This window comes from Gopherus flavomarginatus, chromosome 1 (assembly GCF_025201925.1).
Source record: "Gopherus flavomarginatus isolate rGopFla2 chromosome 1, rGopFla2.mat.asm, whole genome shotgun sequence".
Classification (NCBI taxonomy): domain Eukaryota; kingdom Metazoa; phylum Chordata; order Testudines; family Testudinidae; genus Gopherus; species Gopherus flavomarginatus.
In genome coordinates, this window is record NC_066617.1 from 13,417,128 (window position 1) to 13,437,283 (window position 20,156).

A 20,156-nucleotide genomic window follows, 5' to 3' on the forward strand; every position below is an offset into this window, starting at 1 on the left:
ATGCGCCTCCTACCTGTTCTGAAAGGCGAGCCCCCAGCCCTGAGACCCGGACCGGCAGCTCAGGAAAGAGGGTGCCCAGGAGATGCTAGAGAGGTGGCGTTTGCAGCAGCAGCCGTGCCGCAACCCGCCTGCCCGTTGTGCGCGCCCGACCCGTCATTTCCAAAGCTCCTCCCCCGCCCCCTTGTTGTTTGTTTTTGTTGTCCTGCTGCCACTCTCTTTTACTTCTAGAGAGGCAGCTGCGGTTTGCAGCACCAAAAGCAGCGCCGGCTTTGTGGTGGGGTTGCCATTTCAACCTCAGCGAGCTGGGAAGCCGGGGAGGTGGGTGGGCAAAGGGACTGGAGGTGGCGCAGGTGAAGGAGGGAGAAACGGCTGCTACCTTTGTGGGGTTTTGCTGTTTGCAAATGCTCTACAACAGGCAGACCAGGCGGCAGCGTTTTGGAAAAACGGTTGAAGTTTGTGGTTAGGGTGCGGATGCCTCATTTTTTTAAAATTCTTTTTCTTTAATGCACGGATTGTAATGGGCCCCAAAGGCACGGTGTGAATCAAATAAGCCGGCAGCATCTCCTCGCTGCGCCAGCGGCCCCCAGTCCAGCCTGGCTGCTCAGGGAGCGAGTGTCCTTAGAGCAGCGCGCTGGGGGCTTTGCAAGCGGCTGCTGCCATGTTTAAGGTTGTCACGCTGTCACCCGGGTGGCTACACAGAGCGAGCCACCCCCCCTCGGCTCCCGCAGACCCCGCTTCCCATTCCCCCTGCAGCGGGGCCTCTCCGCAAGCGAACCGCGGAGCGCAACGCTTCCCCCCCACGGCTGGGCCCGAGCCGGGGCCACGGGCTCGAGCCCTGCTCGGGAGGCGACGGGTTGTTTGTCTGGAACGTGGCGGCGCGGCCCTAGAACGCGGTGTAGCCGGGCACAAGCGCGAGTTAATTACCCTGGGGCCCGTGCTAAGAGCGATCGGATCCCCACAGGCGCTCCCTGGCTGCCGGCTTGCCTGAGCTGAACTCTCGGTGGGGACCTGAACCCCGCAGCCATTTCCCCAGGGGCAGGACCCCCTTGGCGGGCTAGCGCCTGCCCCTTTCTGGGTCTGCTGTGTGGATGGCAGGATCGGGCCCCTACTTTGTGATTAACCCGACGCGTTTGGTTTTGAAATCGAAGGCGTTTAAAGCCGTTCGGGGCTCTGTTCGCAAGCAGCTCTGAGGTTTACAAACGAGCTCTTCTTTTCTTTCAAAGAACGAATGGAAATGAATTGTTTCAGTGCGGGAGGGTGGGTCCTGTACTGTTAGTGGCTGGGTTGGTTCAACAAAGCCCTTAGCACAAAAACCACTCCTGTGACTGTAGCAAAAAACCCCATATATTTCCTGTTCCCAAATGCCTAAAAGTAAGCATTGGGCCATAACCCTTCTGTGTGCAGTGATCAACTTCGATCATCCTCCTTTTTGCTCTCTGAGCACATATATTAGTTTGTAGGTGATCATCTTTAACCAAACTAATAAGCACAATCACCAGGATATTTTATTATTGAAAGCTCTGGGGATGTGTGGTTAGATTTAAAAATGGTTTGTCTGAACCAACGCCAGCAGCAAAGCCTAATGTTTCTTGTCTTAATTTCATCTTGACTTTAGCAGGGTGGGGATAAAGGAGGCAATGGAGACTGTAAGCCAGGCCAATATTAAAGGTATTGCTTATTTAGGTTAAACAAATGGCAGTAATACAGGATCAACATTAAAACAGTAGACAGCTGACAACCTCTTTCCCTCCCCGCTTGAGAAAGAAAAGAGTTGGGAAACAGGTTGATAAGAAGGAGAGAAAACAAAATATTTTAGAGCCACAGCACTGGCCCCATATGTGCATTGCGGGGTCCTCTAAGTATCTCTGTTGGAAGACATAATTAAAAGCCTCATCAACAGGGGAGAGTGACAAAGCACCTGTGGGGGTGAGGCACCGAATCTGAGTTTGTTTTCCACCGGTCGAGTGAAATACTGTCCCTGTTAATTGAATACGCCAGAAATCGACAGAATCTCTCTCTTCACTGAACCGGTTGCTGATGCTTTTGCTTTGCTGCCTGGCTTAGAAGAAAATATAGCCCTCTAGGAACTCCTCATAGGCGAGCAGGGGCTGGGCTAGGGCTTTCATTCAGACTTTAAAGATCAATTGGTGTTGTCAAGCCAAATCGATGTGATTTCGCCAATGCCCTAACTCATTGGAATATACCAAAACCTTTTGGCCTGCCCGCCGAGGCCAGGGATAGAGGGAGTTAGGAATTCTATGGAGCCTTTATTCAAAGGAGTAATTAGCCCTTTGCTGGCAGGACTAGCTTCATTAGTTTCAATGGTACTGCTCCCTAAGTAAGGCCCTGTAATGTGAGGAAGAGTTACAGGGTGGGCCCCCTGTGGTTTGATTGACATTAGCGTGTGAGAGAAGCAGTCCCATGTAACTCACTGCAGCTGGTGCTCGCCAGTCCTGCAGGATCAGGCCCCTCTTTATTTTCCTTGCTAACTGTAATGATCTCCGCGCAGGCTAGTGAACAGTTTCCAGTGGCGCAAACGAAACAAGCAAGGGGCTGATCCTGCCTACACTGATGGGGAGGGTGGGGAAGGATCGGGCCCCTAAAGCTTTGGGGTTGTGGTTTGTTTGGCCACCAGAACGACAACTCGTGTGTGAAATAATGAACAAACAGCCCTGCCCAAAGCGATGTCCAGGGCTTTGCAGAGGGCCTGGGGGAAGGTGATGCTTGGGGGAAAGGGAGCTGAGCTAGATCAGAGGCCTTTCACACTTGTCGCCCCCCACCCCTTTGCTTTTCATAAGTGAACTATGTGCCCTCTTGTTTCCAGAAGGCAGGGAGTGTGTAAACTGTGGCGCTACCTCAACCCCCCTGTGGAGGAGAGATGGCACCGGGCATTATCTGTGTAACGCCTGTGGACTCTATCACAAAATGAACGGGCAGAACCGGCCCCTGATTAAGCCCAAGAGAAGGCTGGTAAGTCCCTTTCCGGAGCTTCGAGCCAGACAGCACTAACTTTCTGTCGTTGTTGTGTTTGATTTCCTCAGCCCAGGATGGCGAGCTTTCTGCAGGGAAAGGGCAGGAGAGCCCACAGACATGTCAGTCTGTACTGAAGAGGGGTTTTAAAGTACGAGCTATAGAGAGACTCTCAGCCCATCCCCCACATTACACTGTGCCTGCCAAGTTACGTACCATTTTTTTTTTTATATTTGTGCCTTTACAAATCTCTATGTATAGGAATTACTTTAAGGGATGTTGATTTTCTTACATGGGTCTTGGGTTGGGAATAGCGGCTGGAGGAGAAGTGTGGCAGAGCACAAGGTCTGAGAGGCCTCACCTTGAAAGAGTGAGATTTTGAAACCCATTTTTTTTTTAAATTTGAAACCCTCATGGGGGAAATTTGTGCGTTTCTTTCTCCTCCACCCAAGAGACATTACAGGGACAGCTGGGTTTTAAAGGAACACAGGGACTTATCCTTTCCTTCCTTCCCTTTCTGAACTCAAAAGAGTTTTCAAGTTTATTTATTGCGGTATTTAGGATGGAGCATGTTATCCACTATGGTCAACTTCTGCTGATTGGACAACAGATCGCCTTGGTAATTGACACTGATAGATTCTTAGAATCTAAGGCTGGAAGAGGCCGTAGCAATCATCTAGTCCAGCGGTTCCCAAACTTTAACAACCTGTGAACCCCTTTCACTAAAATTTCAAGTCTCGCGAACCCTCTCCTAAAAAATGAATATTTCCAGGGATTTTCTCTTTTACCTGAATATAAATTGTAAAAGCAGTGATCTTGGAAATATAAAATTTGTTTTTATGACATGCTTATTACACACTATTTATTATTATTTATAATTACAGTATTTTTATTACATTAGGAAAACGGCAACACCCTTCCACATCTCACTTTCATAGCTTGTATCACTTTGAATAAGCCTGTTATAAGAAAAGGCTCCTATGTTTCATCAAGGAGTATCAGATGAAACAGCAGGAAGGTATTTAAGAAGCCAACTCAAAGAGTTCCTCCTACTGAAGCATTCAGGTCTTGAGCAGTCCAGGCAAACAACGCACGTTACAACAAAGCTTAAACTTGTTCTTCATAATAATTTTAAAAACAATAGTAGCTGCCTATTTAATTTAAAAAACAGCAAAAAATATCCACCTCCCTTTCCATTTCTTATAAGAAGTCTTGAAATTTAAATCTCCTCAGTGTGATAGATATACTTGCTTTGATCTGCTTAGCTCTTGGAAGTCCAGGGGCTCCAGGCTGCTGGCCCCATGCTGCCCAGGGTCCCTAGGGACAGCTCTTTCTGCCATTAGGGAACTTTTTCCCAAGAACCCCCTGTAAGGTTCACGAACCCCAGTTTGGGAACCACTGATCTGGTCTGACCTCCTGGAAAACAGGCCAGTGAACATCCCCAAAAGAAGTCCCAGGGCAAATCTTTTAGAAAAAAACAACCCCTCTTGATTTAAAAATGGTCAGTGATGGAGAATCCACCACAATCCTGCATAAATTAGGCCCCAATCCCACAAAGGATTGCACCCATGCTTCAAGTTGGGCCCCATCCTCCACCGCCCTGGAATAGTCATTTGCATCAGTAAAGTGTGGGTGTAAAATGCTACCGTTCCAGTCCGGTAGGAGTTTTACACCCACGGGTGTAAATGAGGATGCAGGGTGTAGGGCAGAATCTGTGAGTAATGGCACTGAAGTGAATGGTGTGTGTAAAGTTAAGTCTGTGCCTCTGCCCCCTCCGAGGGCACCTAAATAAATGCATCATTCCATTAAATAATGGTTTCAGGTCTTGTAACTGTAATACACATCATATGTTTAGCATCCCCAGTGATCTGTCTGTGGATTTCCTGGGAAGCCACAAAAAGTCTGGAAGGCATGGCTAATGATCATGCAAGCAACAAGGCTGGCGGTGGGGAGTGGGACAAAATTATGTTCCCTCCCTGGGAAGTGACTGCATGTTTAGAATGAAGGAACATTTAGTCTTGTTATTATTATTAAAAATGCTGACAGTATGCTGACTGCTGTCCAAAACACAGAGGAAAGTGTGATTCCTGCCCCGGTACTTAACAGCAGAATTAACAGACAGAATAATACAACTCCCCTTAAAGCCCAGATCCTGCAAACACTTGGGCCTGTATCCTGCAAATCATGCTTAATTTTATGCACAGTGAGTAAGCCAATGGGTCTGTGCAGGGCATGTGCGTAGTTTTGCTCAAGTGACTAGTCCCATTGATTCCAGTGGGATTACTCACATGAGTAGAGTTACACACGCACCTACGGCCCCAGTCCTGAAAACATTAAGGCCTTGTGTACACTTATTGGGGGTTCGACATGTGGCAATCGATGCATCGGTGGTCAATTTAGTGGGTCTAGTGAAGACCTGCTAAATTGACCAAATCGTTCTCCTATTGACTCCTGTACGAGAAGCGCAAAGGGAGTTGACAGGAGAGGTCTCCAGTCGACATGGGGTAGGGTGGACCCCGCGGTAAATACTCACATAACTGAAGTTGTGTAACTTAGATTGATCTCCCCTCCATAGTGTAGAGAAGGCCTAAGGCGCTGCTTAACTTTATGCCTATGACTCATCTCATTGAAGTGAATAGGACTGTTCACATATGCAAATGCTATGTCTTTTTTGGGATCAAGTTCTAAATGACCAGAGGAAAGATAACACCGCAAGGAGAAATGCAGTTGTCTTGGACTGGACGTGTAGGTTTGGGGACGAAGGGGTAAATTCCCCAGTATATCCTCCTCTCTCAAACGCTGCACAGTACAGGCAATACTGCTCCACTACTTACAATGAACTTTTCCCTTAAAAGAAACTGTTGGTCCTACTTAATGGAGTCTCTTTCCTGCCCTTATTAGAAAAAGGAAAAACTTTCTAGGGAGGGAAGTGCTTGTAGGCTTTTGATTTTGGGAAGCTCCAGCCTCCATGCCCTTCCCCCCTTTCCATTCCCCTGTCTTAAACACACACATATTTTTCTGTCTTTATTATTTTTTTTCTTTCTCTCTTCATGTGTAAAGCTAACTTCCTAGGAAAAAGCTGCCGGATATCTGAGCACTGGAGATAACCCATAAACAACAGCTCTGCTTCCCCAACCCAAACACTGAGGAGATTAAATGTATTAGAAGGAGAAGGGGCTTGAAAAAAACCCCAAAACAAAACCCCAGGCAGCTGCAAGGTGTGCTCTCAAAGCAAGTGTGATCACACATCAAAGACCGCTCTGAATCACCCCAAAGCTGCATTTACAAAAAAATATATATATATCCTGTGTTGTGCCCTTAAAATGAAGTCGCCTTCCTCCCCTCCAAAAAAAGTCCCTGCAGTTTGAACACGGTCTGTACTAACTGGTGACATATATAAATGTTAGATTTCTAGATTTTTGCCTTTCCCTTTTCTATATAAACTGAACAAAGTAAGCGCTCTGCCTCCATTTGATACCACATTGCTTTTGCCAAATTTCCCCAAGAAGGCAGATGTCAACAGAGCTGTGACTTATATTTGCATTTCATCATGTATTTAAAAAAAAAAAAGGCATCTGTGGCTCAACTTGATCTGTTCTAACTTTCAAAAGGAGAGTGAGAGAGACAGGCTGGGCCTGTGGTTAAGGCACAGGATCTAGGATGTATTTCTCTCGCTCTGGCAAGCTTCCTGTATGACCCTGGGCTAGTTTCAGAGGGTCTCATCTAAAGCCCATTGAAGGCACAAATAGGACACCCCCACCCAGCTCTGACTAAAATCAATGCAGGCTTCATTTATGAGAGTTGGATCAGACTAATCACCTTTGTGAGCCATTGCGCCTAAAACCAGATCTACTTAGTTTCAGAGGGTAGCTGGATTCACTAGTAAATGGAAAAGCGCTTTGAGATCCTCCCCCAGGAGAAGATCTATAAGTACAAAGTATTGTTGTTGTGCATTCTGCCAGGGAGGATTTGTATCTGCAGGACATGACATGGTAATCTCACACTCCAGTTGTAATACGTACAATTAATTTTGAGCTTGCTCATTTCCATTGAAATCAGTGAGAGTTTTCTCATTGACATCAATGAGAGTAGGATAAGACCCTTAGTTCTGTTATTTTTTAGTATTTCTTTTCAGAAAGAGATAATTGTCCAAGAATAATGCTTTTTTTGGCCTTTAAATTACATTTATCATGAGGATTTTTGTGTCGTGTGGAATTACTGATTGTGAACATCAGTGGCACAGGGCACAAAACCGCAAAATGTCTCCAAGGGAGACATTTCCTCTTGCGTGGGCTGAGTCAAATATCATTGGTTTTACATATCCCCAGGGGCCCAATACTTCAGGCCTGACAAGGGTAAAACTCCCACTGAAAGCCTAGAGCCTGGTGCTGCTCCTGCTCCACTTATGGAACGGCCATTGGAGAGAATGGGAAATGAGCCTACGCAGAAACAGAAGCATCAGTCCCCACGTCAGTTTTCAACTCTGATCCTACAAATGCTGACACACGCTTAACTTGAATTGATTTCAGTGAGGTTCCTCATATGCTTGAAGTTAAGCATATGTCTCAGTATTTGCAGGACTGGGGCTTTAGATTTGTCCAAGAAAGGACTGCAGGATCAGAAATCAACACGCACGCACACGCAAACACACACACACACACACACACACACACGCTTTTCCCTTTGCCTAGCAAGTATGTGTCTGCAGTTCATATTTTTGTAAATCTGAATATACTCACTTCAGAGCATGCAGACACCTGGTATAATTTTTGAAACAATTTGGAGTGTTAACATTTAATTTCTTTGCAATTTTTGCATTGAAAAATCTGTTATGATGGGCTAAAGAGAATTCCCACATTAAGAAAATAATCCTAGGTCTTGTCTACACTTACCGGGGGTTCGATGCATGGCGATTGATGCATCAGCAGTCGATTTAGCGAGTCTAGTGAAGACCCGCTAAATTGACAGCAGATTGCTCTCCCGTCGACTGCTGTACTCTACCTGAATGGGAAGCGCAAGGGGAGTTGATGGGAGAGCGTCTCCAGTTGACATTATGTAGTGTGGACCCCGCGGTAAGTAGATATAAGTATGTCGACCTCAGCTACATTATTCACGTTGCTGAAGTTGCTCAACTTAGATTGGTCTCCCCCTGTAGTGTAGACAAGGCCCTAGACTGCAACTGATTGTTTACTTCACATGTTGCCTAACATACTACTACTCTGCATGGGCTCCCCTGTTTAAAAGTTTGCCAGTCAGATCTCTTAATTAATCCTCATTTTCCTTAATGAGATCAGAGCAAAACTACCCTTTCCTTTATCATGCTCACTAGCCATATTTGCATCCCACCTTGGCTTCACTCTTTTCTTTTTTTGGTAGCCTGGACTTGGCAGAAAATGTAATGTTTGCGTGTTAGTTTTAGCACATTTAGGTCCCAATCCACAACCCACTAAAGCCAATTGGAAACTTTTCGGTGCTTGGATGAGGTCCTCAGAGCTTGATTCTTTAGTCTGTGGGAGTTTCCACTGAGCAAAGTCTAGGTTGAGGACGTCAAGACTCCTTGAAGTCAATGTGACCAGGATTTCACCCACAGTGTTTTTCCAGTTATAGCCCGTCACATGCAGACTAACAGTTAAATAGCTTGAACTACAGACAAATTGCTACATATCTTCCCTTCTTTGTATACACAACTAGGACCTGATCCTTGCATTCCTGACATACCCTAAGCTCCCATTGGCCCAGATCGTGGCATCTCCTTTGTATTCAAGCACGGCGAGTGTTCTAAGCATGTTATTGTGTGTGTGTGTGTGTATTTACTTTATGTTTCACGCTTCTTTTGTCTAAATAGTGAACTAATGAAAATCCCAACCAGCCAATAAACAAAGGACATCCCCATCCCTTAACTCCCCCCACTACCTTTAATTATTATTTGAGTTGTAACGTGACCTACCAAAAGCCAGGAAATTCACAGATAAAGTGAACACTACCCCTAATGTCCACGTTTGAGTTTTAGATTTGTTGTACAGAGTCCAGAAATTTAGTGGTTTTTAAATGTTGCACGTGCTGCGATAGACAGCTGGAGTGGGTAGTGGGGTAAATGGCTAGATTAGTGGCACAAAGAAGAGAATTAAAACTCAGTTTCTCGAGGTGCTGAGTGGTGCTGAGCTCCAGCAAAGCACTTAAGCACATGCTTAACTTTCAGTTCATGAGTAGTCCCCTAGAAGCCAATGAATACGTGTGGAATCAGAGCCCAGTAACCATTTAATGTTTGTGAGGGGCAGAAAGGACTTTGGCTTTAAAGATCTTATTTGAAAGCCTAAGGCCTGATCTACACTACGAGAATAGTGTAGCTGAAGTCAACATATCTTAGGTCGACTTACCTCGCGTCCTCAGAGCGCAGGGTCAACTGCCACCGCTCCCCGTCGACTTCGCTTCCACCTCTTGCCACGGTGGAGTACAGGAGTCAACGGCAGACTGATCGAGGATCAATTTATCGCGTCTACACTAGATGCGATGAATCGATCCCCAATAGATCGATCACTACCAGCCAATTTGGCGGATAGTGTAATCATACCCTAACACATGACAAAGTGTAAGGAGCTCAGTTTATCCATCGCAGATGGATGCAGTGGAGTAAAGTGGTAAAAGTTGTGATTGTTAATTATAACATATGTATAAAAGAGGGAGTACATTCCCAAATGTCCTTCTACATTCTTATTTTACAGGTAATGAAAATGGTTCTTTTTTTCCTTTTCTTATATGGCTTCTATAAAATGGTGAAGTCTTATTTCAGATCTATAAATACTCAAATGAACTGAAATGTTTGGCTTAAAATTACGTGATTGATAAATCAGCTGCTGCCACCCTTAGCTGAAATAGGAGCTACACGATGGAGCCTGTGCAATAGTTCTGTGTGCTTCAATGTGAGTGAAGTCTACAGGACAGAGCATTATTTGGGGCCTCACCCTGCATTCTTTGCATATCCAAAATGCCCGGTGATGTCTGAGTTTTGAATGTGCTTTAGGGTCTGATCTAGTACCCAGTGAGGTCAACGTGAGGCTTTCTGTTGACTTCAGTGGTTGTTAGTTTGGGCCCTATATGCAGAATCAGACCCATGGGCGCCTGAAAGTTTTAAAATGGAAAAGCCTGATGGCATTTAAGTAATGTTTTCCCCTCTGAAACGTGATCTGCTAGAGCTGCTGTTTTGAATGATTTCTTCTGGAGGTTTGGCACTCATCGTAGGCCCCCAGTGCCGTTCCTATATAATTTGGGATGAACGCACCTTGGGGATTTTCAGAATTACTATTTGTTCTCACGAGTCATTTAGCATCGTGCAGTAGTTTTGTCCAGTTTCTGTTTGCTGGCTCAGTGGTTTTGCTGATTGAATCTTTTTAATACGGGGGCTTTTTTTTTCTCCCACCCTACCTCAGTCTGCAGCAAGACGGGCCGGCACATCCTGTGCAAACTGTCAGACCACCACCACCACGCTGTGGAGGAGAAATGCCAATGGTGATCCTGTCTGTAACGCCTGCGGGCTCTATTACAAGCTGCACAATGTAAGTGTAACTGTAACTCTTGTAAGGAAGCTTCTGTTTCAGGCATGTACATTAAAAATTCTCCTGAACTTAAAGGGCCTCCATCCTGAGAGGTTCTGAACACCCGCTTATCCCTTTGGGACCTGCCAGGATCAGACCATTAGCCAGGATGAGGAAACACTCCCTGTCCCCTCCTTAATGATTTTGATTAAAATAGAATTGATGTAACAGGACCTGGTTTGAAGCCTTATTAGACAGGCCCACAGATCAATAACGATATACCTTTACTGTGCTCAAGCCAAGAAAGGAGGAGTTTATCAACAGAGAGTGATATTATCTACTTTGTGTTGGACTCCGCACACTGGAAAAGACAACATGCCATGTTGCAAACTGATATGCTTTGGATGCTAAGTCCGGTTCCTTGAGAAAATATGAACTCAGGACAAAAATAACACACCAGACATTATTTCTTAGGCCCCTCCTTGCTTCCTTCTCCCCAACCCCCCCACTCAAAAAGGTAGCTATAATTGCCGGGATGGTACACTCAATTCCTAAAATGAAGAGGATTTGATTTAGTTAGAGGGATGAAGAGTCTGTTAAACCTGTGCTGTGAATTTTAAAGCGCTGCTTGTGGAAGGGAAGAGGAAATTAATAAAATGTCAGGTAGATTTAATCTAATAGCTTCATGCAAAGCCAGCTCACCTAAACCAGGGATGCATGCCCTAAGGAAAGCGCTAAAGGGATCTGGAAAGAATTATACCAATTATTATTATTATTATTATTTTATTTTATTAATTAATAATAGACTCTTAAGAGTCACACGGTTACATTCATTACATACATGGAATAATAATAATAATAATAATAATAAATTAATAACAACAATGTAAGAAAGAAGGCAAAGACTTACAATTGCTTTGCTTTGATGTCACATTTTTTTGGAGTGGTTGTTTGCTGTATGTTTCATTTAGAAATACTGAGCCGAGTGTAGCTGAGGGCATTAGCTGGGCCATCATTTCTATTTAATATTCAAGCTGTTTTGTCTTTAGGGATGAGAGAACCAGTTTGGGTAAAATAAAAATTGACCAAAATCTTTGCCGAAGCCTAGCCATGCCCCACTTATTCAGCATGGAACAAAGTTTGGTGAACTTTCCCCTTTCATCTTCATTTTCACGTATCTCCACCCTCATTTGGTCTCAAGGAGTGAATGAAGGGCACCACCTTCTTCCATTGCCTCCGATGGCAGCTGGCTCCAGGAATCTGGAGTGAAAGCACTGAACGGTCCCATGGTATTTCCAGTCCAAGAGAGATCAGAAAGTAGCAGGGATCTCAGGAGAGAATTCATTCTTGCAAAGTTTCCAGTTCAGTCACGTGTATCTGAACACTCGGGTTCCTATCCAAACCTGTCTGGCTTTTGCTGGTTCACTCCCCCCTTCATTTTTTTATGACTATGTATTCTGTATGTTGTGGACCTGATCCAGCCCCTGCCATCCCCACCAGATCCAAATTTTGGGGAAGTTCAGATTCAGCTGTGAAATTTGTGACATGGGGCACATCACTCATGCTGAGCAGATTAGAACCACTTTCACATTCTTTAAAAACATCTTCAGCTGGTGACAACAACAACCCAGGTGGTGGCTATAGTACATGGGCCAGATTCGGATACCCTCTACTCAAGTCGAGTGGCATCTTGCTCTCAGTGGATCCATTGGCTTAAATGGGACTGCTGGTGGAGTAAGATAGTGATCAGCAAAAGTTTCAAAACTGGCTGTTAATGAATAAGATCCTCTTTCCTCGTGGATGATGTCCAGTTGCAGCTCTATCTTTAGCCCTGATGGGAAAGGGAAGGTAGCAACTCCCAGCACTGCTTTTCACTTGAAAATACCCGCCCCCCCCCAGATCTAAAGATCTTTGACTGCAAGGTGGAAGATCAAGGTTTTATTTATTAACACCTTTCTCCTGCTCAGACAATGTAAGAGCCTCTGACTGCAAAGGTCCTAGCGTGTTGTGGAGGTTAGGGAGATAAGTGAATACCAGCAAAGAAACCAAAGCAGAGGGAACATAGGTGGGAAAAGGCAGGCTGTGAAAGCAGATACCTGGGAGTGTGGTGAGGAAGAGGGCAGGAAGGCAGCATCCTGTGTGGTGACTGATTTCCATGATGTGCTGTAAAGCATTTGGAGTTTTGTTGAGTTGCCTTCAAGCGGAGGCCACCTCCTTTGGTCTTTCTGGGAGGCAGGATGGATAAGATTGTGTTAACTGTCTTGTGAATAGCACCAGACTAATCCTTCAGTCAATGCTTTGCTACAGAGGGGGCCAGTTATGGCAGGTGGGCAGGCTTCCTCTAGAGGCAAATATATTTATAAGAAAGTGTAGAGATCCTCATGTGCTGCAAAGGGACATCACTGAAGTTGATGTAGGAACACCAGTTTGCACAGGCTGAGGATCTGGCCATGTGCGTTTTGAAACCAGCACTAGTTTCCAGTGAGTGGTGAGACAGAAGTCTGTACGTCTCTGGGTCTCATCAGATAAGTCCATTCTTAACCGGTGCTATGAGTCTCTAGTAAGCTGTGGTGATCAATATGAATTTAAGGCCCTCTGTCCCTCCAAAGAAGCATTTAACATCTTTTAGTGTGGGCACTCTGAGGAATAGTCACAGAATATAATGGATCAAATATATGGAATACGTTTTTTATTGTTCTTGCATTTTCGTGTTTTTATTAATGAGTTTCATTCAGACCTTTAAACTGTTGTCTGTTTAGAGCCCACTCCTGCAAATGACCTGTAGGGAAAACTCTCAATGAGACCAATTGCATGGCTGGCATGACGGCAGGGCTGCGTCCTGGCTAATACAGCAAGGGAATAATATTGATGCTATTCCCTGACCCTCCTGGTTATGCTAATTTATTTTTAGTGTCCCACTAGATTCCTGCTGGTAAAGCAAACCCAATTGCCTGGAGGATGTTAGTAATAATAGTCTTGAGACTCACTCCTGTTTCTGTTGAAGTCACTGGCAAATGTCCTATTGACTTTAATAGGACCCATTAATAATCATATTAATAATTACTAATATTACACATTTATAGGGAGCCTTCTGGGATCCTCAAGTGCTTTCTCAGATACCGGGACTCCTAGAGATGAACTGAACATTATAATGACTAAATCTGCTGCAGCCACAGAGCACCATTGAAGTCAATGGCAAAAATCCCACTGTCTTCAGTCTGAGCAAGATCAGACCTATAATATATAAGACTGACCAGAGGTGACGCGGGGAGGTGGGGGTTGAGGTGCGGGGAGGGGAGCATGCAGAGTCACAGCACCCTCCCACCCCCCAGGTTTGCTGCTTGGCTTGTACTGAGCATGCTCACATGGACTGAGCATGCTCAGTAACAGTGCTGAAGCTGTCCGCCCTCACTTTGCCCTCCCACTATGGGCAGGCATGGGTCATCTCTGACTATTCTATCTGTTTGATGTATTGAATTTGGGGCTTTTGGGGCCAATCTTGCCGCACTGAACTTACATGCAATATTCCCTAGAAGTAGGATTAGGCCTGATTGACTTCAAAGGGAGTGGAGGATGCTCAGCACCCTGCAGGAGGCCCTCTGCATCTCACAGGATCGGGCTCACAGAGCTCAAGCATGCACCCTTTTAAATGTGTGAGCTGCCACTGACTTCAAAAGGTGCAAGTTCTGACCCTTATTTCGCAATAGGTGAAAGCTACAGGCCAGCAGAACAGTGTGTCCCAAGAACAGAATTAAAGCAGAGAACATATTTCCTTGCAGGCCTGCCCATTATTAATGGGATCCATCTGAAATGAATGTTTTTCATGTACATGTGTTTGGCCCATTTCTGTTATTATGCTACTCGAAATAATCTCTTATTTAGCATGTGTTTAGCTTTTTCTGCAGAGGTAATTTTGTTGAAAAGGGAGCCGTGTCCTAACCTCATGTTTATGTGCAGTGGAAACAGAGAAAGATCCGTGGGTTCAGTTCCTATGGGTGACCTTTTAATTATACTGCAACTACATTTTAAAGTCAGTGGAAAACCAAAATCTCTTTCTATCCTGCCACTGGGATCACAGCAAAATTCAGCCTCGGTTCTCTCTTGCCGGGTCACCGAGGGCACCTGTGTATAGCGCTTGCACATGGCGCATATTGCATATGATCTTGCCGCAAGGAACTCACAAGTACGCACTCTGCTGGGAGAAATGGGGCCACATGTTCTAGTGTCCCCCACCCAGTGTTGGTGGAAAGTGCAGAACTGACCACCTTGACGGCAGTGGTCTGTATATCTACCGAACACGTACGGTGTGGTCAGGAATGGTGCAAACTGTCCCCAATACCCTTCAAACCTGAGTGTCCTTAGAACTAAATGGGTAGCTCACATTCTGTGCTTGTTCAGTCCCAGGCCTCTCCATTTTCAATTGGCAGCCTCATTAGCAATCTAATGGGAATGCTTCTCCGCTAGGAACTGGGGGTGACACCACAGACTCATTTGAAATAGGCCATCAAACAGACTCGGATGATAGCAACTTTTGATTACTACTGACCTGGGCTGGATTTGAGCCAGCATTCTGTAGGTGAAAAGCTTCATCTCTCAGAGGTTCCAGTCCTCTGAGTTACAAAAGGCAATTGAGAAGCAGGCTGGTCTTGTAGTTAAAGGTGCTAAACTGGGACCCATGTAAGCATGGTCCTTTTCCTGGCTTTTCCATAGGCTTCCTGGCTGATCTGGGCCTCAGATCCCCCTCTATAGAATGGAGATAATACTTGCCCTACCTGAGTGGACTATTGCATACATTAATTAATAACTCATATGCTATGGTGGGGAGCACCATGCGATAGCCTGCAAACAAGAAGGTTTAGTCATAAATAATGGTCACAGTGGTGCAGGAATGATATTTTTGCACCTTTATTTGTCATCATTTGCTAGAGGTGAGAGAATAATTTGCAATGGATAATTTATCAGATATATTTAGCCTCTTTTCCCGCTGGCATGATATCCACCAGCTGATTGTGATTCCCTCAAATATACTATTAATAGTAATATTCAAAGTGACCTGGTTAATATTTTGAGGGTTTTGTTGAACTCTCTGGATGGAGCATAGTTTGCTGTGGGTGAAATTCATCCCTGTGCAGAGAAGTCAGGAAAAGGCCTTTGCATCACTTAAGTCCGAGCTAAGCCCTTAAACCGTAAGTGGGACTTAAGTGGGACATGTGTCTGATACTGGCCTCTGAATAGAGATGAATTTCAGCCTGTGAGAATTAGATATTCAACCTTTCCTTCTTGCGCTTAGTTGTGGTTGGTTTGATAAGTCACATGGTATTGTTTCTCTTCCCTGATTGGATGTGCGAATTTCACTTCTGGTGCAAATATTCATGCATGAGAATGTAATGTTTGGGTTTTCTGCAAATATTTGTGTGTGTGAATTTTAAATTTGCTTCCTGCCAATAAAACTCAGATCAAGGAAATGTCTGCAGAAAAGGAACACACAAAAAGGAGTAAGCATGTCGAAAGCAAATTTGTTTTAAAAAAAATACCAATAATACTTTTTGCTCATGTTTTGCATTATTTTCTCAGTTCTATGATGGTGACAAGAGTATTTTAGCTCCTTTGTAGACAAGATTGAGATTTAATTATTTCACTGGATATTAGCTTTAATGATTTTAAATTTGCCTTAACAAGAGGCCTTGAGGGTTGAGATAGTGCCTTTAAGGGCTATATGAGTTGATACTCCCTAGCTCGTTTTGCAGATGCACTCCAGTTACCTAGTGTCCTGGAACATGGTAACCTAAACCTTTTGGTCACTGGAAGTTACATACATTAATCTTGGCAACCGTGAAACCCTACCAGCTTTTTTTTGCACATGCCCCCAAAAGACTCGTTCAGATCTGGAATTTGGTTGGCTGTTTCCAAAGTCTTAATGATGTGTCGGTGATGAGTTCCGTGGTGATGTGGGGAGGAGGGACAGCAGCAAAAAAAACAATAAAAAAATAATTGATTTTTGTTTAGATTAACAGACCCCTGACTATGAAGAAAGAAGGAATTCAGACCAGAAACCGAAAAATGTCTAGCAAATCCAAAAAGTGCAAAAAGGTCCATGACAGCCTGGAAGATTTCCCCAAGAGCAGCTCCTTTAACCCCGCCGCCCTCTCCAGACACATGTCCTCCATCAGCCACATTTCACCTTTTAGTCACTCTAGCCACATGCTGACTACGCCGACACCGATGCACCCGCCATCCAGCCTCTCTTTCGGACCTCATCATCCTTCCAGCATGGTCACTGCCATGGGTTAGAGACAGACTCCCCCTGCTGAATGCTTACGGTCTCAAAATGAGATTTACTTTATATACTTGCATTTTTGCAGGCGTGCGGTTATCCATTTGAAGCCCAAAACAAATGGATAAAAATTTAAAAAAAAATGTTATTTGAAGGCATAAAAGAAAAAAAAAAAGGAAAAAAAAAGTGATGTTTGCCACTTTTAAAAGGAACTCACTATGGTGTCTGTATTCTCAACCTCTGAATCTGGACTCCATCTGTGAATAAGCCATTCAGACTCATCTTCCCTATTTAACAGGGTCTCTAGTGCTGTGAAAAAAAAAAGCTGAACATTGCATATAACTTATATTGTAAGGAATACTGTACATTTGAGGAAGACTTTATTGCATCTGGGTAAGCTGTAAAGACAGGCATGAAGGACTCAGAGGAAAATTTTTCTAAAGGCAGATGGGGAGGAGAATAAAAATGCCGACTGAGAAGAACCAGGTCAAATGAACGAATGGACAAACTGCCAGTCACGTCCTCGCTCTCTCTCTCTCTCTCTGGCTGGCTCAAGTTGTTTGATGCATTAACTAACTAACTAACTAACTAAAAGCTGTAGGCAGATCATTCATTCAAGGCACCAGGCCTTCTACATAGGAAGTAATAATGGTTTTGGGGCAATCAGTGTTAACATATGGATATTGCCAATGAGGGTTTTCAGATAGCCATTCTTCAGGCCTATATGCATTGTGAACAAGTTCCTGTAATTGTTGTTTGTATGTATAATTCAAAGCACCAAATTAAGAAAGATGTAGATTTATTTCATCCTATAATACAGACTGAATGGTTGTATAAATTTATTTACTGCTAGTGTTAAGACCTGTTTTTATTTTATTTTTTTGGTTTTGTTTTGTTTTCATATTTTTTCCCTCTTTTTTTTTTTTTTTTGAGAATAAACTAGATTAAATTCTGTTGACTTACAGGCATTTTGTGCTTGGCGGTGTGTGGAGGGGGATTCTTTTCATTTTTGTTTTGATGATATTTATTAAATAGCTTTCCTGGGTATGGGTGATGTGTATCTTTTTCAGCTCCTTTGGACGGCCAGTGCAATGTTTGCGGTGGTTTAAAAATAAAATAAAATAAATGAAGTGCATGTTAGAGTGACCCACTGTTCAGTGTCTGTTACAGATCCCCTCATTTGCAAACCATATGAATCTGCTGCAGCTCCCAGCTAGACGAATCATTCCTTTCACTTATGCTTTAGAAGCTTATGCTGCTGAGGTTGCAGATTCAAGCCCTGTGCTAACTACGATAACAAATGTACAATGAGAAATTTAGTGGGGAGGTTTTCAAAGGTACCGCTAGCAGAGAGGTACCTAACTCTGCTTTAGGCCTTTAAAAAAAGGCCTCGAGACCTTTGGAAAAAATCCTGTATGGTAATAAGCTTTCCTCATGTTCTGTGCTAGTGATTGCTGCCCTAAAGCACTTCCGTATGCAGTGAAACATTTTTTACAGTCTAAAGTCTAGATCCTAGAGTGAGCTCTGCGTGGACAGAGCCTGCATTCCTGCTGAGCCTCAGAGAAGTAGATGGATCTTATTGCAGAAGCAGGAATCTTAACAGTATACAAAGGATGATGATGAACTCTATATTGCCAACCCCTAGCCATCAAAAATCATGAGCCAGGCCCCCAAAATTCAGGAGATGAACTTGAAAATATTGAGACTTAAAATGAATAAATACGTTTGGGTGTCTTTTAACTTGCTTTCTGGTGTTTGAGTCTTTAGGGTTCATGTTTTTGTAGTGTTTCTCCACAAAGATGAGGGCTGGAAACTTTAAAAAGAAAGTTGAAATTTTACATAATCACATGACTCCAGGAAGTGAGGCTTTAAGAAAAGCATCGAACATCCTGAGACTTGTGATACAATGGCAAGGGTTGGTAACACTGTCAGGCTTGTAGACCTCATAGCTGTCATTAAACAAAAATAATATTCAACTCTCAACAAAGATGACTTGCAAATTGATTATTGTACCCTGAGGATGGCAACATATGAGGCCAATACAACAACTGAATTCCTTTTACCTACAAAGAGGAAGCCCCATCTCGCAGCCACTTACATGAATAATGTTTACTCATTCAAGTAGTCCCATTGGACCAAACTGTGCTCTCAATGATACTGGTCTGAACGCAGAGTAAGATTTACACCAATGTACATGAGATGAGAATTAAACCCATTGGGCTTGCTTCACCGTTGCTCTGAATTGTGTGTAACCATTTACTCCAATGCAAAGTGGCCATTCTGATCTGGGAACATTTCATAGATGTGTTGCACTGGGTACATGACTATACCCAGGGCAACAGGTGCAAGTTCATTGACTTCAGTGGGCTTACTCACAAGAGTAGGAATTTCTCATGTGAGCAAAGGGTTGCAGGACTGGGTCCACGGTTCCTGTGGGTAACGTTCAAGATGAAAATAAAGTGGGCCAAAGAAGACTTAGATTTGTTGTTTTGTCTTTGTTTAGCATCTTCCTCCCCCTGCTTCCAAATAAATATAGCTGAAATAAGTCTACATCACAACTGAGGAATGACCGGGATGTATATGGCACACACAGTAACGATTTTGTAACACTGGCTGGTTCCCTTTTATGCTGTTGATAAAGACGTGTAAACATAAAATCAAAACAAATCTATGTTAATCATCTGCTTTCTCAATGAATATTTAAAACATAAAGACTAAATGTTGAAATAAAATGGAGTGGAGGATTACTGTGGTGCAAATAGAGATCTCATTGGCTCCTAATTAATCATCTGCTAATGATAAAGCTAGTCTCAATTAGTCTGACTAATAAAAGGAAGTCATCATCTTTGGCAATATTAAGCTTGAGATTTTTTTGCCTTTTTAAAAATTCATAACACTTCAACCTTTCCCTCCTTTGACTCATCAACGGATTGGAGGTAAAGACTAAGGTATTGACTCTGATCTGACTGACACCATTCTAAATGAGATCAGAATGTGGATTTAAGACTCTTTCACTAATGCCTACTCAGTTGGTGTCTTTCCATTGTCTTTTATGGAAGCTGGATCAGGCCTTACCACCAAAAGTCTTTCACGAGGAACAGGGAGAAAAATTCTGCTTGTGACTTGCATCCTGTACCACTTCACTGACATTCTCTATCGATCTAATGGAACTGTAATAAAATGTTGGATGCAATTCTTTCTTGAACATATTGTCATTTGAGGTCTGATCCCACAAGCACTCTTTGCTTGGAACTCAAACTGAAGTCAAGGCTTGAAAGGTTGGATGCTTTAGCATTACATGTACCATGTTAAAAACATTGGGTATGGGTATAGATAGTGGGTAAAATCCTGATCTCATTGAAGTCAATGGGAGTTTTGCC

At 43.7% G+C, this 20,156-nt stretch overlaps 1 protein-coding gene across 6 annotated transcripts in view; it reads left to right on the forward strand.

Moving 5' to 3' along the window:
• Nucleotides 1-19,254, forward strand: part of GATA3 (GATA binding protein 3) — a 34,349-nt gene extending 15,095 nt beyond the window's left edge. For 3 of the 6 annotated variants that reach the window (XM_050936933.1, XM_050936932.1, XM_050936934.1), the window contains exons 4-6: nucleotides 2,825-2,970; nucleotides 10,398-10,523; nucleotides 16,509-19,254. In XM_050936933.1, the coding sequence (XP_050792890.1) occupies nucleotides 2,825-2,970; nucleotides 10,398-10,523; nucleotides 16,509-16,793 (557 nt within the window). In that variant the 3' untranslated portion in view covers nucleotides 16,794-19,254. The remainder of the gene's footprint in view (nucleotides 1-2,824; nucleotides 2,971-10,397; nucleotides 10,524-16,508) is intronic. The other 3 variants (XM_050936935.1, XM_050936936.1, XM_050936937.1) reach the window with 2 other exon arrangements.
• Nucleotides 19,255-20,156: the final 902 nt, after the last annotated feature.